General features: G+C 36.2%; 1 protein-coding gene across 2 annotated transcripts; it reads left to right on the forward strand.

The window, feature by feature from the left end:
* Positions 1 to 637: 637 nt before the first annotated feature.
* On the forward strand, positions 638 to 27625 carry LOC106876672 (nuclear exosome regulator NRDE2). 2 transcript variants are annotated; one of them, XM_014925306.3, is made up of 12 exons: positions 638 to 1030; positions 8034 to 8145; positions 10422 to 10582; positions 12132 to 12270; positions 13218 to 14200; positions 16712 to 16966; positions 17623 to 18074; positions 18885 to 19635; positions 22804 to 23112; positions 24697 to 24818; positions 25798 to 25869; positions 26869 to 27625. In XM_014925306.3, the coding sequence occupies exons 1-12, from the start codon at positions 805 to 807 to the stop codon at positions 27055 to 27057; spliced, it is 3771 nt and encodes a 1256-aa protein (XP_014780792.2). In that variant the 5' UTR covers positions 638 to 804; the 3' UTR covers positions 27058 to 27625. The 2 variants fall into 2 exon arrangements, with proteins under 2 accessions (XP_014780792.2, XP_014780793.2); XM_014925307.3 differs by having other exon boundaries at positions 640 to 1030; positions 10425 to 10582.

The raw sequence follows: 27625 nt of genomic DNA on the forward strand, positions 1-27625 counted from the left end.
ATGTTTGGGATTATTTTTTTATTTATCAGAATTAGAAAAATTGTGTCGATAGTTCAACTTTGTTCGATATTTGTATAGGTTATTCAATGACTCGCAACAGGCAAGTAAGTCAGTAATTGTCACAAATCTTTGAAAAAGACGCGAAATTGATGAGACTCAGTAATTAGTTGTCTGGCGCTCAATTTCTGTTATATTTAACTAATATGTAAACATATCCGGTTTTCGTCTACGCCCTATATCCATCTACCCGGTTCGTGGCATCATTTTTTTTTTTTTTTACATTAAGATCGCAGTACTTTGCATGTTTGCACATATCCAGGGCCATTTAAAATATCAAGCAGAACAATATCAAAAGCACTTATACAGTGTGATCCCTGGACAACGTAGGTGAACTACGGTATTCAGTTGTAGCAGACGACCAAAGTTTTAAACTTTGATGACCTTACACAATTACCATAAAGTCGCTAATTGCTTAAACATTTTTTAAAGTGTTATATTCATACTTTTTACTTTGTTATTGCTGTATTTATGTTTTCGTATTTTACGTTCATGTAAATAAAAACGTCTATCTATTTTTTGTTTTATTTATTTATTTGTGTGTTAATGCTTTATATAACGGAAAAGCGTGCAGCAAAATGTGATCATAGTTACGGGAAGAATGACAGAAACAGATCTTTAAAAAACTAATTGAGAAGAGAAGGAGAACGAGAAAGAAGGTAAGAGTGGAATGTTTAAACTCAGTGATGCTGAAAAGAGTGAGCTCCCCTTGCTAAGTAGCCAGTGAATGGTTTAGGAAGGTGAAATATGGCTGACGATGGAACAGCGAACACTTTCAATACCTCAGCTTCTACCGTTCCTGTAGCTTGTCAGGGAAGTTCCCAGGGCTACCAGATGCCATCTACTGAAACAGACTCCAGTAAGACTACTACAAAACCGACTACTACAGATCAAAATCCCTCTCCAGCACCCGGCTTGTTCCCAGCTTATTCTGTTCAATCTGACATTGCACTTGAAGCAAGTCATGGAAAGTGTAAGTTGACTGTTGATGCTATCTGTTTATTTCTTTAGTTTAGATTTTTTTAATGCACCAACTTATATATTTTTATTTCTTGTTAGTATATCCTGTTCTTTAACTACGAGAATTGAAAACTAATTGTTTACAAATCTACACACCCCGACTGGACAAGTTATCCAATCTAATCTTATTACTAATTGATGACATTAGAAGGAAAAAGATAGCTTTTTGTGTATTTTAATGTCACGTAATGTGAGTTGTAAATTAGGTTCCATCTTCAGTCAGGTGTGATGTTCGTTTGTTGACATACTTTTGAATTTCTGCATTTAAAATGTAAAATAATTCGTTTTCATTCGCCTCATATTTTTATTATTTAATTCTATTTCATTGATTGGGTGAATTGCCACAGCTCTGTTTTATTTATATATTTTTATGTATGTACTTCACCGATTAAGATATTTTCTCTTCGGCATTAAGGTGTAATAGAGATATTTCTCTAAGCTATTGATTACATACATACAGTCCACCTCCAAAATACATGCATCGAACCCCACTGATATCAATCGAGAGATGTGTTTATTGAAATTTTGTGACTTATATTAACTTAAGTTTGTTTGTCAACATAAGTTTGTTTATCAAAATAGGAATAGATTTTTGCATTCGCAGAAACACAAGACATAATTTTCGAATGAGAATTTGTGTGTGTGTGTGTGTGTGTGTGTGAGAGAGAGAGAGAGAGAGGAATGCCTTGATCATACAAATCGAAACATGGAGATTGTACATTCATTTTTTTTTTACTTTACCTATAAGCAAAGGACACACCTCTAACTGAAATACTCAATGGCTGATATATATATTATTACTTCGATAATATTTTACAAAAATGATGTAGCAGAAACTTAATCCGGTTTCGTTATTTCCTAGAATCCTTTAATTTATTTTACAATAAATTAATGATTATTTGATTTTATTAATTGAAATTATCAGATCCTTGAATATAATAATAGTTTGTGTTTGAGTACCAGTATCGACGATGTCTTCGGCGTAATAAAAAAAGACTTTAAGGGCAGCCCTTACGGTTTTGAAACCAAACATGGACAAACGTAAAGAGCTTTGTACTGATATATGATGGACTTCTCTCAGTTTCCGTCTACCAAATCCACTCACAATGCTTTGGCCAGCCTGGGGCTATAGCAGAAGACATTTCCCTAAGGTGCCACGTAGAGGTACCATGTGGTTGGGAAGCAAACTTATCACAGAGCTATGCCTGTGCCCTCATAAGTTTTATATCTAAAAATAGACAAATGTGTTATCTGGTACTGTTACAATTGTTTCATTAAGTGTCTTTATTGTGACATAAACGTAGTACACTCAAGTATACAGTACGCACAACATCCATAATATTATGTAATATGATATGCAACTCCCAGCTCATCAGGCTTACCAAGTGAACAAGCAAGCAGTGACATGTTGATTAATCAACAGATCATAAGTGAAATTTCTGGTCAGAATTACCAACATTTAAGAAATGTAAAGTGGGTGGAATTAACCCATGCCAGCATAGACAACGGACGTTGAATGATGATGATGATAATGATTCTAAAGATGTCATTAAACTTCGTGATTTCACTCTTAAAGGTAGGTACTGGCAAAACATGCTTGTATACCGGCTGATAACAGGTGTCAAACATGACATTTGACCCTATCAAAAAACAAGTTCTAAGGCAGCTGCCGGCATTGCTCTCTAAAAAAAAACTATTTACTGTGTTATATTGTTTAGTACATTAGGAGTGACATGGTTAATAAATTCTAGCATACTTATTCATTTTCTTAATTCATTTTGATTAAAGTACTCTGATTAGTTACTGCAGAACTGATAGAATATTAGCTTTAATCAATGGAGATCCAACTAATTATAATTCAGGGAAAATAACTTTAGGAAAGCCACAGATTAGTGAAAGTCTCTGCAAAATTCCAGAGGAGAGGGAGAGAAGAGGAAGGAAAAGGAAAAGAAATAATTAATATATATATAGACAGCCATAATCACATTGCCAGAAATCAGAGTGTATAAATACTTAAATAGAAACAGAATAGGATAAATCAAATAGAGAAAGTAGTCATTCATCTACTTTTATTTGTTTTCACATCACATACCACCAGAGTTGTGGATTACCAAACAACAGTGAACTTCCTTCATCAATGCATTCCATGCTATGATAATGGATTACTTAACTCTCTGATTTACATTAGTCTGCATAGTCAATGATTGTGGTGTGCTTCATTTTGACATGCCTTCTTCCTCTATAGATCCCCTGTAATCATTCATCATCATCACCATTTAATGCCCACTTTCCATGCTGGCATGAGTTGGACGGCTAGCAGGGAGCTGTCCAGACTCCAGCTGTTTATTGAGGCATGGTTTCTATGGCTGGATGTCCTTCCTAATGCCAACCACTTAATAGAGTGTGCTGGGTGCTTTCTACATGCTACTGGTGCATTAATGCAGCACTGGCCAGGCACTTTTTAAGTGGCGCCGGCACCTGAAAGGACAAGCCTGTGTGTTTGGAAGTCAGTGATTTTACTTAGCGTGACATGTCTTATCAACTACCGCAAATCGCCATATTTCCTGGTCCCTTGTCATTTCCTCAGTGAGGCCCAGCATCTGAAGACCCTGTCTCCCTACTTTGGCCCACATCTTCCTAGGTCTACCCCTTCCAAGGTACCCTCGACAATTAGAGCTTGGCATTTCTTTATGCAGCTGTTCTCATCCATACGCATCACATGACCTAACCAACACAATCTCCTCTCTTGCATACAACATCTGATGCTTCTTATACACAGTTTTCCTCTTAAATCATTTATACTCTGTCTTACATGCTCACTGATATTACCCAGCCAGTGGAGCATACTGGTTTTATTTCTTTCAAGCCTCTGCAAGTCCTCTGTAGTCAATGCCCTCGTTTCATTGCCATGTAACATAGCTGTACACACACAGGCATCATACAATCTGCCTTTCACTCTGAGGGAGAGGCCCTTAGTTACCAACAAGAGTAGAAGCTCTCTGAATTTCACCCAGCCCATTCTTATCCTAGCAGCTACACTTTCAGAACTCCCTCCCCCACTGCTAACTTGGTCTCTGAGGTAACAGAAGCTATCTACTACTTCTAATGATCCACCTGAGCTTTTGAGGGAGCCTATTGACTGAGTATTTTTAGTGCTCAACTATCTTTAGAAAAAGTAGGAGACTATAGTTCCAGATATACTATCTAAAAATAAGGTAGGATAGTCATGGTTGAAATATTTTTGGTCAATATTTTTGCTCAACTTTAAATATTATCAATGTTATCAAAAGGCATCTATGTGGTCATTTAACCTGCTGGAAATAGCTGCCAAATCTCCCTCAATGTATATCTTACCATCTTAGACAAGGGAAGATACATTAAATAATGTAGTTCTGATTACATTGCATCCTAAATAAAAAAGAAAATATGATGATCACAGCTAGAATGCATTGATTGGTCTACTTGATCAGAATTGGCCTAACATCAGCCACTGTTTTTTCTTGCATAAAAATAACAGAGGAGAAAATTCCTTAGTTAACTTAATCCTCAGGCTTAACCAATATATTTTCATATCCTAACAGTTATGAAGCATTAGAGAAGTGTGGAAAGAACAGAATTTTGTATCTTATAATATATTCGACAAAATTGGTTTTATACATCATCATCATCATCATCGTTTAATGTCCACTTTCCATGCTGGCATGGGTTGGACGATTTGACTGAGGACTGGTGAACAGGATGACTGCACCAGGTTCCAATCTGATCTGGCAGAGTTTCTACATCTGGATGCCCTTCCTAACGCCAACCACTCCGAGAGTGTAGTAGGTGCTTTTACATGCCACCGGCACGAAGGCCAGTCAGGCAGTACTGGCAACGGCCACGCTCAAAATGGTGTCTTTTACGTGCCACCTGCACGGGAGCCAGTCCAGCGGCAATGGCAATGATCTCGCTCGAATGTCCTTACACGTGCCACCGGCACAAGTGCCAGGGCACAAGTGCCATCACGATTTCGCTTTCGCTTGCCTCAACAGGTCTTCGCAAGCCAAGTTTCTGTGTCCCATGAAGGAGATGATTTTAGCATGGGTGCCATCCGTCGAAATTAGTTCGATTTCACTTGCCTCAACAGGTCTTCGCAAGCGGAGTTTAGTGTCCAACGTAGGAAGGTACGCATCCTGGCAGAGGCCTTGGATTTAGGTCTCGTATTTTGGTCTGCATAGTTGTGAAATTTAATATCCCAGTCAAAGCTAATTTTATGAAAAATTTGTCTCTACTTTTAGTATTGAATTTCCTCGTTAGTAAACGTTCTGTTGTTATTATCTTCTGTCTTTTACTTGTTTCAGTGATTTGACCTTCAAGAGTTTCAGTCAAAAAAATTGACACCAGGACTTTTGTTTTTTTAAACCTGGTACTTATTCTATTGGTCTCTTTTGCTAAACTGCTAAGTTATGGGGATGTAGACACACCCACACTGGTTGTCAAGTGGTGGTGGTGGTGGTCAAACACAGGCACTGAAACACACACAGATATATATATGTATTACAATGTGCACTCTTATTCTATCTCTTCTCTGTCTATCTCCCTCTTTTGTTCTTCCTTTCTGTTTTTCTCTCCCTCCCGTTCCCATTTCTCCTCCTCTCCTCCTCACCATTCCCTCTCTCTCTCTCACTCTTATTCCTTGACTCTCGTTGCTGACACATGAAGAAAGGCGATCTATATTTCTTTCTTCCTCTTCCTTCGTAAAGACAAGACGTGCTTTTACCTGTCTCTTCTCAAAACTCGTCATTCTAGCATTCATAATCTTCACATCGTTTTGGCTTAACAGCCCTCACCTTATGTTTTTCCTGTCTTGTTCTCACTGTCCTGTTTTTGTTATCACTTTCACCCTCCGCAAAAAAATCCCAAATTTTATTTAATTTGCTTTGCGGGAAGGACTGTATTAACGAAGTCGTGTCTTGTCCTTTCCTTCAAAACGCGGAGTAGATAAAACAGGGGACAACTGATGAAGAGGAATGTTCTTTATGTTGCCTGTCTCGTTTCTCTGTTTGTTTTTTTTCATTGTTCGAAAAAAAGTTCATTTTCTATGTTTTTGTTTCTCATTATATCTACGTTTTTTTTTTTTTTGATGTCCTGTACCGATATATGCATGTATATATACATATATATGTAAGTATGTACATATCATCATCATTGTTTAACGTCCGCTTTCCATGCTAGCATGGGTTAGATGATTTGACTGAGGACTGGTGAATAGGATGACTGCACCAGGTTCCAATCTGATCTGGCAGAGTTTCTACAGCTGCATGCCCTTCCTAACGCCAACCACTCCGAGAGTGTAGTGGGTACTTTTACGTGCCACTGGCACAAGGGCCAGTAAGGCGGTACTGGCAACAGCCACGCTCAAAATGGTGTTTTTTACATGCCATTTGCACAGGAGCCAGTCCAGCGGCACTGGCAATAACCTCGCTCGAATGTTTTCTACATGTCACTGGCACAAGTGCCAGTAAAGTGACGCTGGTAATGATCACGCTCAAATTGTGCTATTTACATGTCACTGGCATGGAAGCCAGACAGCTGCTCTGGCAATGATCACGCTTGGATGGTGCTGTTAGTGCTCAACTGGCACAGGTGCAAGTCATCGGATATGGTTCAATTACGATTTCGCTTTCACTTGCTCCAACAGGTCTTCACAAGCAGAGTTTAGTGTTCAATGAAGGAGAGGTTGGCATGGGTGCCAGTCGTTGAATTTGGTTCAATTTCGATTTCACATGCCTCAACAGGTCTTCGCAAGCAGAGTTTAGTGTCCAATGAAGTAAAGATACGAATAAGTGAGCTGGCTACACTTCTGGCAGAGGCCACAGATTATGATCTCACTTGGCTTGCTGGGTCTTCTCACGCACTGCATATTTCCAAAGGTCCCGGTCACTAGTCATTGCCTCGGTGAGACCTAATGTTCGAAGGTCGTGCTTCACCACCTCATCCCAGGTCTTCCTGGGTCTATCTCTTCCACAGGTTCCCTCAACTGCTAGGGTGTGGCACTTTTTCACACAGCTATCCTCATCCATTCTTGCAACATGACAATACCAGCGCAATCGTCTCTCTTGCACACCACAACTGATGCTTCTTACGTCCAACTTTTCTCTCAAGGTACTTACACTCTGTCGAGTATGCACACTGACATTACACATCCATCGGAGCATACTGGATTCGTTTCTTGCAAGCTTATGCATGTCCTCAGCAATCATGGCTTGTCTCCCCTTCATAAATATAAGGACACAGGAAATATGTCAAGGCCAACAGGAAGCGGTCGAGCTTCCTAGGTCTAAATAGCAGCAGTATGATTCCCTTAATGGGTCTGTCACATCGATGCAGGTAGTTTATCCTGTCCCCCTTCAATTTTTAGTGCATGCAGTTGAAAAAACTGCATTGTTTATGGAATGACTCAATATATATGTGTGTGTGTGTGTGTGTATACAATGGGCTTCTTTCAGTTTCCGTCTATCAAATCCACTCACAAGGCTTTGGTCAGTCTGAGGCTGTAGTAGAAGACACTTGCCCAATATACCACACAGTGGGACTGAACTCAGAACCATGTGGTTGGGAAGTAAGTTACCACGCAACCACATCTACGCCTATGTTATTGTTAAAATTGATTTAGAATAATAACCTTAATAAGCATAAAACACACTTATCTCATCATTATCTTAACATTTTTTTTCCATACTTGGAAAAAATATGTTTAGTAAATTAAATATAAATTATTATCAAGTACCAACTCAATTGGTGCTTATAAAGTTTGTTTATAAAATGTTCTCATACATTATTATATTTAAATATATATATATTAAATATAAAACATGTGAAAATATTTTTTGGTTGGCTGGTTGGTAAAATTTCACCTAAGTGTATGTTTTTGTTTGTGTATTTTATGTTTTATAATGTTTGGTTCTATTCCTTAGCTTCAGATCTTTCCTGGCTCTCCAACAAAAGTTTTCCTAATGAACTGGCTGCTAATAATTCTACACTGCCATCAGTCAGTAGTATTGCTGAGGAATCTAGTGATGAGGGAAGGTAAGTTGTTTTATTCATTTTTTTTTTTTTTTACTCTTTTACTCTTTTACTTGCTTCAGTCATTTGACTGTGGCCATGCTGGAGCACCACCTTTAGTTGAGCAAATCGACCCCAGGACTTATTCTTTGGAAGCCTAGTACTTATTCTATCGGTCTCTTTTGCCGAACCGCTAAGTTACGGGGACGTAAACACACCAGCATCGGTTGTCAAGCGATGTTGGGGGGGGGACAAACACAGACATGCAAACATGTACACACACATGCATACATGTATACATATATACGACGGGCTTCTTTCAGTTTCCGTCTACCAAATCCACTCACAAGGCTTTGGTCGGCCCGAGGCTATAGTAGAAGACACTTGCGCAAGGTACTACGCAGTGGGACTGAACCCGGAACCATGTGGTTGGTAAGCAAGCTACTTACCACACAGCCACTCGTACAGATTCTTGAAACATTTTTTTTAGACACAGATAGCCAAATTAAAAGGGTACTGAGCAGTCAGCCAAGTGATTGATGGTTTGTATCATATCAATAGCATTATAATACATTCATAGCTAAGATACTTATTTCTCAATGACTCAGTTATCTCTTATTTATTTGTATATTGTATATGGTAAGTAATAGTGTTGTTGGTTAGAGCTTTCCAACAGAGCAATCATTAGTTAGTTGCATTTACTCTGATGGCAAGAATGTCAAGTAATTGTTTTTTGCAATTTGGGTAGAACAAATATTACACAAGCTTTTTCTATTCAAAATCAGAAGTCTTTAAATTTTTTCACTGACATTTTCATCCATTGCCATAAACATTAGTAAAAATATGCACACACACTCACACATCTATCCGCTAAAGTAGAAAGCAATACTTTCCACTTGAAATATTTGTCAATCCAAGGCACTTGAATAGTGGGACTGAACTCAGAATCACTTGGTTGTGAAGAAAATTTCTTAACCCCAAATCTACTGCAGCTAGTAGATTCCATTAAGTGATAAGTCATGGCAAAATTGTCAAATTGACTTATGGTGATGAATTAAATTCTGCCCATAGGAAAAGTACTTGCAATAGACAGTTAACCTAGCTAAGACTGGATTCAGCACTTTTTAATGAAATACATTGACTCTGATTATTATTTATTTTGAAAATAATTCACAATTTGGAGAAATTTAATAAAATAACTTGCTTTTTCATTGTGAGCTGTTGTTTTGGAACATAACAAAAAGTTTTGATGGAAGATTTTAATTTAAATATGAAAACCTTAAAATGGGCAGTTTAATGACATGGAACCAAGGCTGGTTTTCAGGTGGGTTGGTATTATAAAAATTATGTTACAGAGAACCAGAGTTAAGCATTAATCTTGTTGATTGTGCTTTAATGAAGGGAAATGATATTAACAGAAAAATTAATGTAACTGTAGGGATTATCATCATCATCATTTAATGTCCAGTCTGCATGCTGGTGTGGGTTAGATTGTTTGACTGGAGCTGATAAGCCGGAGAGCTGCACCAGGCTCCAGTCTGATTTGGCATGGTTTCTATGGCTAGATGCCCTTCCCGAGGCTAACCACTCCAGGAGTGGAATGGGTGCTTTTATGTGCCACCAGCATAGGTGTCATTTATATGAAACTGGCAATGACCATGACTACGATTTATGGGTGCCACTTAAATGGCACTGGCAGTGACCATGACTACAATTCACAGGTGTCACTTACATGGCACTGGCAATGACCATGACAATTCACAGGTGACCTTTATATGGTACCGGCAACAACTACGACTATGCTTCACAAGCGCCATTTACATGGTACCATCAACGACCACAACTACAATTCACAGGTGCTAGTTACATGGCATTGTTAACTATGATTCATGGGGGCCAAATACAGTAATTCAATGGCCAAGTGTACTGAGGTGTGAGTAAGATACCACACAAGAGAATAATCTACTACATAATGTAGTGACATCATTGTAAAACTGCTGAGTATTTCATTAGCTCACCAGTACTCATTTTATATTTTCTTGTGATCTGAGCATATAGTAGAATCTCTCAGTACAACTTTTGAGTAGGTATGATGAATTAATAGAACATTGTGATTTTCAAAATGAAGTAAATCAATTGGGCCACTGTTGTGTCACAACATTGTGTTTAAGATTGTAATTTAGAGACCCCAGCAGCACCTCAATAAGAAAGATGGAAAACTGTTAGCTATCAGTTATTTTTAACTCATATTGCTGTGTGTATTTTTATGCTTTGCTTATTTGTTACATTTGGTCCACCAGCAGTGGTTTCAGCTCTACTGATGACGATGAAGACTACAATGATGATGAAGATGATAAAGGAGAGAAATCTGAAGAAAAGGATGCTAAAGATACCAAAAGCAGCACAGAGGACAGCAAAATTAAAATTGAACAAGTCTTAGGAGATGAAGACCAAAACAAAGGTATAATATCTAACACAATTTAACTTACATTATTTACATTCGACGGATATTTGTCCTCATCTTGTTTGTTGTAGTGGGTGCATTTACGTGCCACCGGCACGAGGGCCAGTCACACGGTACTGGCAACGACCTGATATATATATATATATATATATATATATATATATATATATATATATATATATATATATATAAATTCAGAAGAGTGGTATAACAAGGCACCGATATTTACTGGAAAATAGCAATCGATATAAATACGACGCTATTGTATAGCTTCACTGCGTATATACTGGCAAAAATGCGTGTGTGCAACAAACATAAAAAATTTGTCTTACCTGTAGGAAGAACATTCGAAAATGGACAACCCAGATTAAGGATAATATATACATACATACATACATATCTCCAGCTATAGAAACAATGCCAAAGTGGACATTAGAGCCTAATGCAGTCGCCTGTCAAACTGTCCAACCCATGCCAGTATGATGATCAGGAACAGGTATTGCTCTATGGCTAAGAAGTTTGTGTTACAGCCGCATGGTTTTGGGTTCAATTCAATTATTAGGCATCTTGGATATCTTCTACAATAGTTCTTCACCAACCGATGCCATATCAAAGAATTTGGTGGACAGAAACTGCATGAAACTTGATAAATATATTTATTTAATCCATAACTAGCTTTGCAGAGTTTTGTCAGTGTACATGCATGAATATGCATCAGTGTTATATAATTCATGTTTGTTACTGCTTAAGTGAGGCATTCATGTTGACATAATGGCTGAATCTTCTGCTCTTTTGAAGACCTGTGGAATAAAGATATCCCTTACTTGAAAAATATATGAGGGTTGGTAACAGGAAGAGTTGTGTGTGTTTTGAGGTTGGTGGGTGTGTGTTTCAAGGTTGTTCTTGGTGACTGAAAGTAAAATGTGTGTCTTCAGTGAAGCCAAAATCCCTCAGAAAATCTGCATCTTTTGTGGGATCTAGAAACAGTCCTGGCATGAGATATTTGATTCATAAATAGAGAAGTGAAGTATTTAGTTCATAGAGAAGTTACCTGACCACCAATCATTTTAGATTACTGGCACTCTGTCGGTTATGACAACAATGGTTCCAGTTGATCCAATTAACAGAACAGCCTGCTCATGAAATTAACATGCAAGTGGCTGAGCACTCCACAGACTTGTGTACTCTTAATGTAGTTCTCAGGGAGATTCAGCGTGACACAGAGTATGATGAGGCTGGCCCTTTGAAATACAGGTACTACTCATTTTTGCCAGCTGAGTGGATTCACTGAAATGATATAAGTAGAATGTGATTTATCTAAGATGTTTTTGAAAGCATTTTTTCCCATTTCATTAGTACTCTCTTCTTAAATAGCTTAATCCTTAATTCATTGTAAGCCATCATTTTATACCTATAAAAATATGTGTAAATGATCCTATCCAATTATACCTTTTTAGTCCTGTTTTAAATCAGTGGTATTTTATGTTTGTTGAATAAATGAACAGTGGCAAATTAAATAAAACAATTTGATCTTTTTTATTTGAAGATGGTGATTCTAAGAAAAACTCAAGTCATCGGAATACAGAAAATAGTCACTCACTTAAGAGAAAACATAAATCCAAGAAACACAAGCATTCTAAAAAGTATAAAAAATTAAAGTATGGAAAAGCTGATAAATATGGAAAGTAAGTATGAATTATTTATCCATGTGAAAATATTAACTAACACAAATTGTTAGTGCATGTTTCTTATCAGCAGTATGAATAAGTAGGTAGTTACTGTGTTACCTTCTCCTTATTCAACAGGCAATGGATGTTCTGGTTCACGATGTTTATCTATTATACAGTTACTATAGTAACAGTTATATAGACATGGATATCTGACATAAAATTTGCTGATGATGGCTGATAGTAATAATAACAACTTTATTGTATACAGTGTTCAGATGCACTACAACTCCACTTATTTCTTATTTTTATTTTCCTAAAATTTTCGTTGCTTCTTGCAACCATTGAAAAGGTTGTAAGATGCAATGAAAATTTGAGGAAAATAAAAATAAGAAATAAGTGGAAATTTTACCGGTGGGTGTGTTAAATTATAAGGCACAAAAAGAAAATTGCTCTCCCCAAACACAACAGAGTATGCTTCAACACACGAACTCACATAAAGAATCTTGCAAACCAAATCCAAAAATGAAATATAATTGCAAATGTTTGCTGTTAAACTTCAAGCTTCTTAAAATATTTTCTGCATTTCTATACATCCCACTTTGAGAACCAAAATTTCAATGTCAAAAAAAAGTTCATCTTCTGTATGTCTTAAAAATTGTTTTAAATAGAACTATACCTATACACTAAATTCTTCACTGGCTTTAATGCTGATTCTGTTACTGCTTTTAAAACCCTCATATATGACCTGAACCATTCATATGTAATTTTCACATCGCTCGACAGGCTATGAATTGTGCAACTCTAATTCCTTGTCTACATTGATAAATACAATATAGCGTTGCTTGTTATTAACTGACAACTCTTATTTTTGTCACATCAGAAAAACTACCTCTTTATTCTACTTTTTTTGCTTGATCCAAAGCATTTATTACAATTAAAAGGGTTTTTTTCTTTCTTTCTAGAAATCTTGCTGAACTCTATAAAGGTGTTCCTGGTCAAATTTTCCTTGGAGATAATGTCAAACCGTCTCTTGAAAACATCTTCAGGATTGACTGCAAAGCTGATACTAACATCTGGACTTATGGTTCTCTTTACAAATTACATGTTGCTAAATATTTTCAGTGTTGCAAATTTTGTCTCGGACTGACAGATAACAATGCTCGATGTTTATTAAGTAACCGAACTACACCATCTTCAAGTGAAATCAAAAAATTAGTAACTAAACGTTACTTTGATGCTGACAGTTTGAAGCAAATGATTAGTCCTTCACAGAAAACCCAGCGGTGTCAAAATGTGAAACAAACTTCTGATCTCCTTCATAAAAATGTCATCTTGTTGACAGATGATGATGTTAATTCTGGGCACGACAACCCTGGTCATCTTGACGTAGCTTTGAAGCAACAGGTGAGTGACACCAACACTGATGTTGAAAACAATATTAGTATAGCAACTAGTAGCCCTGTGCTGGAGAAGGTTGCTTACTATAATAAACGACTACATTCAGAGTCACATAATGTATCTCTGTGGTTGGAGTTTGTGTCATTCCAAGAAACTTTTCTAGAGAAGCACAGCAAAATGATGTTTGATGATAGCGTCCAGCTTCTTTCATTTCGTGGTGTCCTTGAAAAGAAAGTGGCTATTCTAGATAAAGCTATTGAATTTAACCCTCATTCAGTTGATCTAAAGGTTGCTCGTTTAAAACTGTGCCACGATCTATGGGAACCAAACAAAGTTCAGGATAGTTGGGAAAAACTCCTCTCTAAACACAGCACTGATTGCAGTCTGTGGAAGAATTATCTGCTTCAGCGCCAGTGCAACTTAACTACATTCAGTGTGCTCAAAGTTACCAAACTCTACCATAAGTGTTTCAAATGTTTACTAGAAGCCCAAAATTCTGAAAGCTGCCCACAAATGTTAAAAAACACTCTGAACAAAAATTTATTGGGTAAGTGTATTTGAATTTTAGGGTTACTGTTTATATGTTTATATCAGTTTTTAGCTTCCATTTTTCTGCAGCTTAATCAAATATAATTAAACTGAGCAATGTTACTTCATGTTTTTTGTTCTCCAACCCAGTAATTTTTTTCTTTACATTTGATTTTATTACTAACTGAAAATAAGTCTCTCTCTCTCTCTCTCTCTCTCTCTCTCTATCTCTTTTTCTCTCTCTCTCTCTCTCTCTCTCTCTCTCTCCCCCTTTTTTTTAATGAGTAGATGGATGAAAAAAAAATGCAATGGTACACAAATTAACATCTGGTGGTTTTGTGGGGGCTTTTTTGTTTACAATAAATATTATATTGTAGCCTTTATATCTGTGGTTTATTGTAGTATATATTCATAAACATTTTATCAAATATTAAAAAAGTAAAAGATTTTGTCTTCATGACTCTTTCAGAATTATACTTTGACCCTTAGGCTGAAAATTACTATTAGTTTTGTGTACTGTTTCCTTCTGTACTATGAGTGGAGTGGGTGAAATCTCAAGTCAGAAGAGATTTTTCAGCACAAGTTAAAAATAAAACCAAGTCATGTTATTTGGTTTGCTATTATCTTATCTCTGTTGTACCCATTCAAAATACCATTTGGTAACATCCATCGACTCTTTACTTGACCAGATTAATGAGGGAGTTGTTGGTTACAATGTACCTCTGTTGTGTACACCCATGAATTCTATTTTCTATGACACCTATTTGTATTGACGTTGCTTAACAGTACAAAGTATTAAATTAAATTTTTACCCACTCCTTTCTTATATATTGAATATGATCAGTTCCCAAACCTATTGACACATTGTACTCTCATCAACTATCAGTTTGATTTTTAAGTTGTTGGACTCTGGACCGTTGTTTCAGGTTTAGAACATCTCTGCAGGTCCTTTGCAAGTTATTCTACATGTTTCAGATTGTTAGTTCATAAAAATTTCACAAAGACATCTTAACCTGAACTCCTACATTAATGACCTAAGAGCTGTAATGAATATTTTAGGCTGAAGACATCTGTATAATTCTTAACTGTAGTCACTGTCAGTCTTAAATTTGCATACTGTACCCTTTTACGTGGCTTCTACTGCTTTCACAAACTCTCTTCACATGGTGTTTTTATTGTTTACCAGACAACAGAGTGTGGAACCTTATCAAGGGCCTTTTTGGGATTGATGAATGCAAAATAGAATGACTTGGTTTTTGCTCTAAGCAAATTAAAATTACCTTGGATAAGACTACTTTCAAAACTTGATCCAGTAATAGATGTTCTTCTCCATTACATAATTTTTGGCTCTGTAGCAATTTATATTAATAACATCTTGCACTACCAGGCAAGTAATCAACTAAAGCGGGAACCCCTGCATGCTTGCTCAATCTGCTAGAAATACCAGTGAAATTTCTTTCAACTTACACTCTACTTTCTCAGAAGAGGGGATATGTTATATCCAGCATGATATAGTCTTGAATACACTATGCCATAAACAAAGACTGCATGCTCTGGGCTAGAATAGTTTTCTTCATAGGTTTGCTCATTTATGGTTAACCTGGGGGTTAGAGTTACAATAACAACAACCAGGCAAGTAACAAGCATTATTCTACCTATATAACCTGATGCTTTCAACATCCCAGTAACTGTCCCTGATTAACTTATCATTTTTCTTACCTTCATAATCTTGATGGTTTGGTAAATATAAACTAAAGAAATACAATTGTTCAAAACATAGGCTAGGCTTATAAGATCTTTGCTTCTTTAAAACAAAAAAGTTACTTCAGGCAATGCAATCAATTCAATTTTCGTTCTGAAAATGCCCACTTGTAGCTATAAGATAGAATACAAATTTATCTAAATATTTTTAGGCCTCCATTCACCTGAGAACCCTAAGCCTTTTCCTCTTTCTTTTTTTTTTTTTTTCTGTCATCACTGAGGTAAATTGGGACAGATATAATTTTATACAAGATTAAGTGATTAAGTCTCATTAATTATCTAAATTAGGCGATGAATTGGCACAGTTACACTATTCATTCTGGCTCTCTGCACTCTAAGTTCAAATCCTGACATTGTCACTTTTTGTTTTTCATTCTTTCATGGTTGATGAAATAAAGTAGCAGTCTAAGACTCTAAGACAGTAAGTTAAAGGAATTATTAAAACATTAGTTGAGAGGTGTTGCAGTTATTTGTTCTAGCTCTTTGCATCTGAGTTCTTGGGTGGTAGACAATTTTTTGCCTAGTTTAACACCACCCTGTAATCCTTGAGTGTCTTTAGTAGAGTTTACTTCATCACAAGTGTTTAGGTCAACTTTACAATTCGAAGATAACTTCCTCCTCCCTCCCACCAGCCTCAGAGGCCCCAAGGAATTAAAGAATCAGGGATGCAGCCCTCCCTTTCTTGACCAAGGAGTAAAAACAAAAAATATTTTATGATGACACTTTATATTCTTGCCATTTTAATGTTTTTCTTATCTTGTATTTTCAGACATATTTGTCCAGTATTGCTGTTTCATGCTGCAGACTGGTTTTACTGAAAAGATGGTTGCATCATTACAGGCTATGCTTGAATTTAACCTATTTTGTCCAACTTCAATAGAAAAGAGCAGTACTGAAGATCGTATTGCTGTTTTTGAGAGCTTCTGGGACAGTGGTGTTGCTCGATTTGGTGAACCAGGTGCTGAAGGCTGGAAGTCATGGGTTGAAACAAAATCTTGTACAAAGGATACTTCTTATCGCTCAGGTTGTTATATATATTTTGGTTTATCTTTTATGTATGCTACTTGAACATTTGTGTGTGTGTGTGTGTGTGTCTTTGTACACACACACATTGATAAACTGGTTTTTGAATTGATATTGTGAGAAGTTTAATGGATGTAAAATAGATATAAAACTGGTAAATTGGAAAATAATTAAATTACTTGATAATAAAGAACAAAAGAAAAAGTATCTTTTAAGAAGTCATAACGTTGTATCAGGTTATAAACATGACTTGAAATGCTTTACTAATCATTGGATCTTATACAAACAGTCAAGAACTTAACTATATACATTATACTTTCTGTTGCTGATTTCCGTGGGCATCAACTTCCTTGTGTAAGATTTGATCTCATTACCATTAAAGCATTGGTTAGTTTTGTACTCCACCACAAACTCCATTCTCTGCCAGCACTCTTATCTGCTCTTTTGTCAGGTTAATAGGGTGTAGTAACACAATGCTTTGCCTAGTTCACATTGCTACACCAGAAGAAGCTATCATTATATCATCTCAGCAATTGTAAGCTTTCCTGTTTATTGATCATGTGTTTTTTTTTTTAAATATTCAGTTTTTATATGTTGTTAGTTGCTGTCTACTATTTATTCGTTGATATCTTTTGTGTATTTTTGATTCTATTAAAGTGTCAATTGATGACATTGAAGAGGACATAATTTCACAAAACAAACCCCAATGGCAGACGTGGCTGAATATTGAACAACTTAGAGAATCTGTACACTGGCTGCCATGGCGACCTGACACCAGTGCTGATGAGACACTAGAAGACTGTGAGGACCTTGATCGCTTGGTGCTGTTTGATGATATAGCTCCAGTGTTGATTCAATTTGATGATGACAGATTAAAACTGATGCTACTAATTCATTCCCTCTATCTACTTGGGGTCTACAGAAATGAACAGCATTTTCTGCTCCTCACATTCCTTCAAAAGTGGTTTATCTCCCCACTCACACTCATTGACGTTCCACAAGCTGCTGTTCTAGAGACCGGTTTAACATTTGAACTTTTAAGTGGGAATAAAGCTAGGCATGAACTTTTCCAAAAATTCGTTGATAATATTTTCCAGCAAGCTGTTAAGGTAGGTTTGATTTTCAAATTATCGTTTATCAAAATAAATTATCATTTATCAAAATGTTAATTAATCTTTTTCTTAATCTTTTTCTAAACCTCAGCAGAGTAAAAGACCAGTGTTTAATTCTGATCTAGTAACTTCATTTGTTTTCTTCTCCTTTTGCATAATGTTACAGTTGACTTAATATTTAAATGCTGTGATAACCCAAATAGATAGAGCAATGTTGTGAGGCATTTGAGTAGCTAATTGAACACTAAATTCAGTATTGAAGATATGGTTTAGTTTTTATCCACATAATTGCATTATCTTTTCTATGTGACCCAGTGTTCCTATTGTGATGTAACAATTGCATCTGCTTTCCATGCTTGCATCAGCCAGACACACTTTTCTGAAGCAAATGCCTTTCCTGTTACCAATCCTCACCCGTTTCCAAATAAGGTAATATTTTCACATTGTGGACATGTTTTCACAAGAGGTTTGAAGCTAAGGGCACTACCTGTCTGATGCTCATTTGCAACTATTGCTCTATGCCAAGATAAGGTAAGGCAGGCAGAGAAAGAGAGAGAGAGGCACACATCTGTGATGGGATTCTTCTTAACTACACAGTGTTGCCTGTGCCTAATTATAAAACCTTACCTCCCTCCAGACACAATTTACAAATAACCTATTAACTTCATGTTGAAATTATCATCAGGACAGCCATTTTTTTATAATTGCATAGGTTGGATGGATTTGTAATACTGCAGCTTTCTAAACATTTATGTCTTGCATTGTATCTTCTTATGAAGTCTGATAATTTCTCTTCTATTTTAATAGGTATTTTCAGGTGAGAACCAAACTGCTATCACTTTGTTATGGTTAGAACACCATTTGTCTTTATTACGGAAATCACCATCTGGTACTGATAAAACATCTTCAAAAGACATTCACAAGTTTGCCAAATCTTTACTAAAAGAGAACCATAACAGGAATAATTTAATTCTTTGGAATGCATTTGCCCGGCTTGAATGGGAATTGGGCCGGAAAGAAGAAGCATTTAATGTTATAGAGACAGTTTTGGTTATGCAAGGAACCGATCTGCTTCAGATCAAAGATCCTTGGGAAGGAGCTGGCATCTGTGCCTTATACCACACATACATAGATATTCTTCTTGATCTGAAAACTGATTCACTGCCACCATGTTCCAGCAAAGAGTGTTCTTCTCAAGATTTAGACAAATCTCGGTGGGCCCTCATTCATTTAGCAGAAGGTACCAAGCTAAATGTAAAAAACTATATTTTAAATACAATTTCACCAACTATGGTTCTGAAAACCCGGAAGAAATTTGATGAGATCTCTGAACGACTTTGGGGTCAATTCCAGCAGTCCACCCACGACAAATTGACCAGCATCTGTTACTTTCATACAGAGTTTCTGGAGTGTTTTGCCTTGTTTGAATATTGTTTCAATCGCCTCAGTGCTGCTGTGTCTTTATTGGATTCTGTGCAGAATCAGTTCGAACATTACTTGAAGAAGAATGAGACAGGTATTCATACACAAGAACTACCCTTTCTTGAAAGTCCAGCAGGTATATATATATATATTTCTCTCTTTTTATCATTTCTTTTTTCTGTATCATTCAGTGAAATTCATTCCTAAACTAAGTACACAAGAGAGTTTTAATTTTTTGGAACATTAATATTACTAGCAGACCCGACAGTTTTATTAATGACAGAAAATGGCATATCAAAACAATGAGAGAAACCATCATCATCATCATCATTTAACATCCATTGTTCATGCTGGCATGGGTTGGACGGTTTGACTGGGCTGGCACATTGGAAGGCTGCACCCTTGCAATAATGTAAATATGAGTATATACACACAATTGAAGTACTTGAAGTATCAGATATAGTTGTAATGTCTCAGTTGAAAATATTGTCCACATAATGTATCATCATAATGTCTGTGTGTGTGTGTGTGTGTGTGTGTGTGTGTGTGTGTGTGTATGTATGTATGTATGTATGTATGTATGTATGTATGTATGTATGTATGTATGTATGTATGTATGTGAAGGTACGTACATATATGTACATATATATGCATATACTCATATATTATTTATATATATATATATATATATATATCATCATCGTCATTTAACGTCCATTTTCCATGCATGCATGGGTAGGACAGTTCACAGGAGCTGGCCAGGTAGAAAAACTACCCTCTGCTACTATGTCTGTTTTGGCAGCTGGATGCCTTCTCTAACACTAACCACTCTGCAGTGTAGACTGAGTGCTTTTTACATGGCACTAGTACAGACAAAGTTAGTTTTAGCTTGATTTTTACAGCTGGATGCACTTTCAAATGCCAAACACTTTACAGGGTGGACTGGATGCTTTTTACAGTGAACAGTTTTTGTGGAAATTGGGTTCTCAAGGTAGTCATTTTGGGAGCTGTACTTTTGTGATCCTTTCTAACAATTCGCATAAGAGTCTGAAGGTCCCTATCTGAAAGTTTTGGTTTTTTTCCAGAGTTTTGTTTTGATGAGGTTTTTCCCTCTTTCTCAAAGGCTGTCATTACTTTCGAGACAGTACTTCTTGATACACCAAACATTCCAGCTGTTTTCGTTACGCTAGCATCTGCCATATGAGCACCAACAATTTGACCTCTTTGAAAGTCCAATAGATCTGTCATTTTAATAAATTTTAATTACTTTTTTCTGTTGATATCTGAAAAGAAACAGCAATTTTAGAAAAACATCATCATCATCATCATCGTTTAACGTCCGCTTTCCATGCTAGCATGGGTTGAACGATTTGACTGAGGACTGGTGAAACCGGATGGCAACACCAGGCTCCAATCTGATTTGGCAGAGTTTCTACAGCTGGATGCCCTTCCTAACGCCAACCACTCAGAGAGTGTAGTGGGTGCTTCTACGTGTCACCCGCACGAAAACGGCCACGCTTGAAATGGTGTCTTTTATGTGCCACCCGCACAAGCCAGTCCAGGGGCACTGGCAACGATCTCACTCGAAAATCCTACGGGAGCCAGTCAGGCGGTACTGGCAACGGCCACGCTCAAAATGGTGTATCTCATGTGCCACCCGTACAAGAGCCAGTCCAGGGGCACTGGCAACGATCTTACTTGGCTTGCCGGGTCTTCTCATGCACAGCACATTTCCAAAGGTCTCGGTCAGTAGTCATCGCCTCGGTGAGGCCCAATGTACGAAGGTCTTGACTCACCACCTCAGCCCAGGTCTTCCTGGGCCTACCTCTTCCATGGGTTCCCTCAACTGTTAGGGTGTGGCACTTTTTCACGCAGCTATCCTCATCCATTCTCACCACATGTCCATACCAGCGCAATCGTCTCTCTTGCACACCACAACTGATGCTTCTAATGTTCAGCTTTTCTCTCAAGATACTTACACTCTGACGGGTATTCACATTGACATTACACATCCAACGGAGCATACTGGCTTCATTCCTTGCGAGCTTACGTATGTCCTCAGCAGTTATAGCCCATGTTTCACTGCCATGTAGCATGGCTGTTCGTACGCATGCGTCATACAGTCTGCCTTTTACTCTGAGTGAGAGTCCCTTTGTCGCCAGCAGGGGTAAGAGCTCTCTAAACTTTGCCCAGGCTATTCTTATTCTAGCAGCTACACTTTCAGCGCACCCACCCCCACTACTAACTTGGTCGCCCAGATAGCGGAAGCTATCGACTACCTCTAGTTTTTCACCCTGGAATGAGATAGAAGTTGTTTCCTGTTTGTTTACAGTGTTTATTGCACCTGAACATCTGCCACAAACAAAAACTAACTTGCTAGTTAACCTGCCTTTGATGTTGCTGCACCTCTTATGTGTCCATAGCTTGCACCGGGTACATCTTATAGAGTTACTACCTACTCTTTTTCTACATACTGAGCAGGGCCATCTGTATATATACATACACACACACACGCACATATATATACTTATACATTATGTGGATGATATCTTTCTTTTATCTTTTATTTGTTTCAGTCATTAGACTGTGGCCATGCTGGGGCATTGCCTGGAAGAATTTTTTGTTAAATGCATCAACCCCAGTACTTGTTTTTTTTATAAGCCTGATACTTATTCTATCTCTCTTTTGCCAAACTGCTAAATAAACACACCAGCACCGCTTGTCAAGTAGTGGCAGGGGAACAAACATAGACACAAACACATACACATACAATGGACTTCTTTCAGCTTCCATCTACCAAATCCACTCACAAGGCTTTGGTCAGCTCAAGGCTATAATAGTAGACACTTGCCCATGAAACATCTACTTTATCATGCTTGCGTATTATTCTATGTAAGATTGTTAGATGGAAAATTCATTAATATTTACTTTTACACTGTTTGACAAGGATGTACATTTGTCTGATGTCATTGATAAGAGCGTTAATACCCTTTGTTTAGAGTAAAGGCTCTTAGTTTCACACAAAATAAAGTATAGATAAAAAAATTATTTCATATCATTTTTATCTCCATTTTTTTCCATGCTGACTTTTCAGGGCAGCTTGTCTATGGCGAGATGTCCTTTCAGTTGCCAATCCTTATTTCAAAATGAAGTATTTATTCCATTGGTCTTTGAATGATGAACCATTTGACTACTGTACATGTTTTATATCATGACATTGTTTTATGATGTGTGTGTGTGTGTGTGTATACATACACACACACACAATCTGTTCATATATTAATTTGAGTGTTTACTGTTTCAGAGAAACAAATCATTCTTCATTGTGATAGAATTGCTATGAAATTATCATTGTATCACATGACTCATCATCATCTAGCCCTGGGATCCTTGAAGCAACTGATCAAGAAAGCTACTGAAAGGCACCCTTCACATCCATATTTCCTTAAGATTTTAGTTCACATTGAACAAAGTTCCTGGCTAATGGGAAACCTTCGAAGATATTTTGATCGCTGCCTTCTCAGCTCAACTTTGGCTTCACCTGTTCTGCTCCTATTTGCTTTAAGCTATGAATTAGAACATCAAAACAAACTGGAAAAGCAAGCATCAATTGGTAAGGCAGGCCATTTCATTCTCTTCAATTTTCTTATTGTCATTTAATGATATATTCAAATGATTTTTGATTATTCTAATTTTTTTTAAATATTAGTTTTAAATCAAGTTAAAAGAGTATTGCTAAGCTGGATTTTCGTTTAGTGTTCTTTTTTTTTTCAACTATATTACTAAGTATAACATTGTTATTATTGATTAGCTCTATTCAGTTGTGTTCATCAAAACAAAAACTATTTTTTTATGGCTTAGTCAGAAGGATGGGAAAATGTCCGTGACCTTTAAAGGTCTTTCTAGACTAGTAAGAATGATGCAGTTAATATTCCTGTTGACAGGAAGGGAATTCCAATGGGTTGGCATTGTGGGAAAAAAGTAGCAAGCTGGCAAAATCATTAGCACATCAAAATGCTTAAGCAGCATTACTTCAGCTTTCTGTGCTGAGGCCAACTTTGCCTTTTGTTTTTTGAGGGTTGATAAAATAAAAGTGCTGGTCATGTACTGGGGTTGATGCAATTGGATAACCACTTGCTCTACAAAAAAAAAAAATTGCTGATCTTGTGCTAAAAATTTGAAACAATAATGGGGAAGAAGTATTGGATAGTGGTTAGAATAGTGCCTGAGTGACAAGAAGAAAAATGGTTGCATTGAGTGGGCCTGAGTTTATGTAATATGCAACATGCTTGTTCTGATGAGTTTAGGCCATTGTAGTAGCAAGGTAACATCTATTGTTGGAGAATAAATATTTGTTAATCAAACTAGTGGCTTTTTTTTTTTTTCTGTGTGTCTAGGATGTTTGTATGACAGTAAGGTATAGCATTCTAAGCATGATGGCTTTATTCCATTTTGGAAACTTCTTTGTAGAGAGTCAGCAATTGATCAAAGCTGAAGAAAAGGAGGCCTTGATGAAGGTTAGGCAATGAAGCAGATTATAGGCCTGTAATATTAAAGTCGGTTACAATTTGCAGTGTACTTGCTATCATAGTAACAAAGCTACAGCATAGATAGTTATCAGCATCACAACTACCATGTACCTTTATATGCATGCAGTTGCGAACCCTGATATTGTTAAATCAAATCTACTTCTTCCTAATTATTCTTAGATACATTTTGCTACTAATTCATAACAATTTCTTTCACATAATGTTTTTTCATTATCTGTTGGATAATACATTATCCAACAGAGTTGTCTCATCTGTATATCAGCCAGTGTCTTCCAATTCTTAAGCACTTAATGGTTATTAAATATGTTATGAAGTCGATCTCTTGGAATCAGTCAAAATATATATATATATAAATATATATATATATATATATATATATATATATATATATACTACTTGTATAAGCAGCAATGTTGTTTACTTAGCAGGGCATTTATTACAAAGCAGAACAACCAAAGAGTTTATATAAACAATTTAGGTATTTCATTATACACTTGCTCTTTTTTTTTTCATTTATTCTCAACATTTGTTTTCAGTTGCAAATCAGAGCAATGCATATTACATTAAAATAGGATATTAAAAGATTAACAATATTAATGAATGTTTGACACCTGTTTATTGTATAGTGTGTTGTCTACTCTCTCTAGATGGAGTGGTATGTGCAACCTCTGGAACATTGCATCGTTTACGTTCATTATTTGAAAGAGGCTTAAATCAGCCACAAATTTGCAGTTGCCCTCTAATATGGAGACTTTATTTATATATTGAGGTAAGTATCATCATTGGTTTGCCATAAATTTATTTTGATGTTCACTTAATGTTAAAAGAATATGAATGTAAATCCGATCCTTCTGTGTCATTTCATTGTATTATATTCATTGTGAAGCCCAACTTTCTAAAGTCCCTAATCTTCCTACATCGCTTTCATGCTTTAATCAATGGAAGATACTCAGTTGTTTTTCACTTACGTTTTCTTTTTTAAGTCTACTTAGAATCTTCTTCTCTCTTAGTTGTAGCTGGCTTTCTGGTTAACTTGTCATACAGCACTACACATGATTGACCATACAAAAAGGTAGATAGGACTAAGTTTACCCATGTTGCCAAAAGTAACTTGCTTCCTGAATGTTGTTTTTCTGCCCACTTTATCTTCATTATCAATGTTTTAAGCTTTCTCCTTTCACGATACCTGTGTGATGTGGTACATCATCCTCCTGTACTGGTAGCTGTCATTCTCTTTCTTCCTGCTCACTCTTTATTGACATACATCACTTGCACTCTATTTTACCTGCTAACTACCACGCTCTCTCTCTCTCTCTCCTAAGTCACTTAATATTGACAGCCACCACTCACTCTTATCATTAATCATTCCCTTATTCGCTCTCTTCCAAGTAAACATGTAGTTGTTATTACTTTCTGCCATAACAGTCTCTCTCTTTTTTCCTTGCTCTGCCATCCCACTTACTCTGCTTCCCCACCCATTATACTCTCACTTCTTTTTTCTCTCTCTCCCCTGAATCCATCCACTTTAAAGTGGTTGGTATTAACAACAGGATCCAGTCACAGAAACAAGACTAAGGCCAAAAATAGAATGTATAAAATGAGATTTGGTTCTAGGAGGGTAGTAACTCTGAATGAGTTAACTCAAACTGCATCAACCTATCCAACCCATGCCAACATAGGAATATGTCAAGTTGCTATGATAGAAAATGAATATTGATGTAATTAATGAAATTCATTATTTGTTTCAGCATAAATATGGTGAAGCTGAGAGAGCTACAGGACTTTATTACCGAGCCTTACAACACTGCCCCTGGGCCAAGGTAACTTTGTGTCCACTTACTTACACTAAATGTTTTTATATCTTTAAATGCATTCAGTATTGATTTCCAACATAAGTACAAGTCCACATCTTATTTGGGGTGGGGCTATAGTCACTTAGATTTACAGCCAGAACTTCAATGGTATTGATTACATTTGAAGTCAGGACAGAAGTAAAATGCACAAAGCCCTGCTGATTTCACCAATCCACTGCCCTCAAACACATTCAATATTAATTATTAGTTTGTTGGAATTAACTTTGCTTTTCATTATTTCATTAATTATACTGATCTTTTACCAAGTGACCTATTATCTTAATAAAATGGAGAAAATACCCTCGAAATTTATTAGGGTTGAGAGATGGCAAAAAATAACAGACTACCATACCAAATATTTTACATTAGTCTTTTATGCTTCTATTCAATTTCCCATTCTTGATAAAGTAAGTGTCAATGACAAACTGAAGTTGATTTTTGAAAGATTGTGCTGGTAGCATGTACAAAACACCCAATATACTCTATAAAGTGATTGGTATTAGGAAGGTGTGCCTAGGCCTAGAAACTATGCCAAAGCAGAGACAGTGGTGTTTGGTATAGTCCTCTGGTTCACCAGTTCTTCTCTAACCTTCCAACTCATGCCAACATGGTAAAAATGATGTCCTTATGCTTAAACAAAAGAAGCTAAATATTGCTGTGGTTAGTACCATAGAAGAAGAAGTAAATACTTGAACTTTATACAAGTTTTACTGCATCTTTGAAAAGGATATAAATGGTATGCAAATTCCTTCTTATTTTACCTAACAAATTGAAGAAAGAAGTTATCTTTTATTTTATAAGTTAAAATATTTAATAGACTATGGTAGTTTAGTGATTGTCTATGAACATGAATTGGATTATGAAGTAGATATTTGTCTACTTCATTTTATAACACACTGACATACGCATCTTTTTTTCATTGGAGAATATAAAAGTTTTAAATTTTACCTAATATTTTTGTTGCAGGCCCTTTACAAAGATGCCATTACTATGCTTGGAGATAGTAAACTGCAGGATATTGTAGACCTAATGCTGGAGAAAGAGATGCGAATTCAAATTCCTATTGAAGAAATTGCCATTCTCAGAGGAGATGAAAACATTATCCCAGATATTACTATTTCGGAGGAAAACCCATCAGATACTTCTAAAGAGTGACATATATTGAAGTAGATATTTTAAAATGCTGTGAGTTGTCAATGGGGCATATCTTATAATCTATGAACATGTTGCTGTGGCAGGTGATATCAGTATTTTCAATTTTCTTACTATTCCAAGGTCTTTCTTTAAAGTCATCTCTTACTGCCATGAATCCATAAAAATAATGTTTATCACTGTAAAACACATCCTTCCATTCAAAATTTCCTAATATTTTTCCAAAAGATTAATTTTGAAATATTTAAAAGTCACTGATTAATTAATAATTCCATATCATAAACTATTAAATATGTTAATGCTTATATTTAAAAAATCTGGATTGGATATGGCTTTAAAAAAAATGGAGCTGTATGTAATTATACAATAAAAAGTGAGATAAAATGTTAACTGGAAGATTTTCTGAATTATAATTGTAGTGAGAAAGCGATCTGAATGAGTTTACATTGGGCTATGGTATGTGATTTTATTATTTAAGGATTATAATCCATCTTTTAGTATTTTTAAAAAGTTAAATATTAAAGCTAAGCACTGAAACGAAATAAACTCTTATTATACACTAATACATTTA

The sequence above is a fragment of the Octopus bimaculoides genome, chromosome 3, assembly GCF_046866305.1.
Source record: "Octopus bimaculoides isolate indiv1 chromosome 3, ASM4686630v1, whole genome shotgun sequence".
Classification (NCBI taxonomy): Eukaryota; Metazoa; Mollusca; class Cephalopoda; order Octopoda; family Octopodidae; genus Octopus; species Octopus bimaculoides.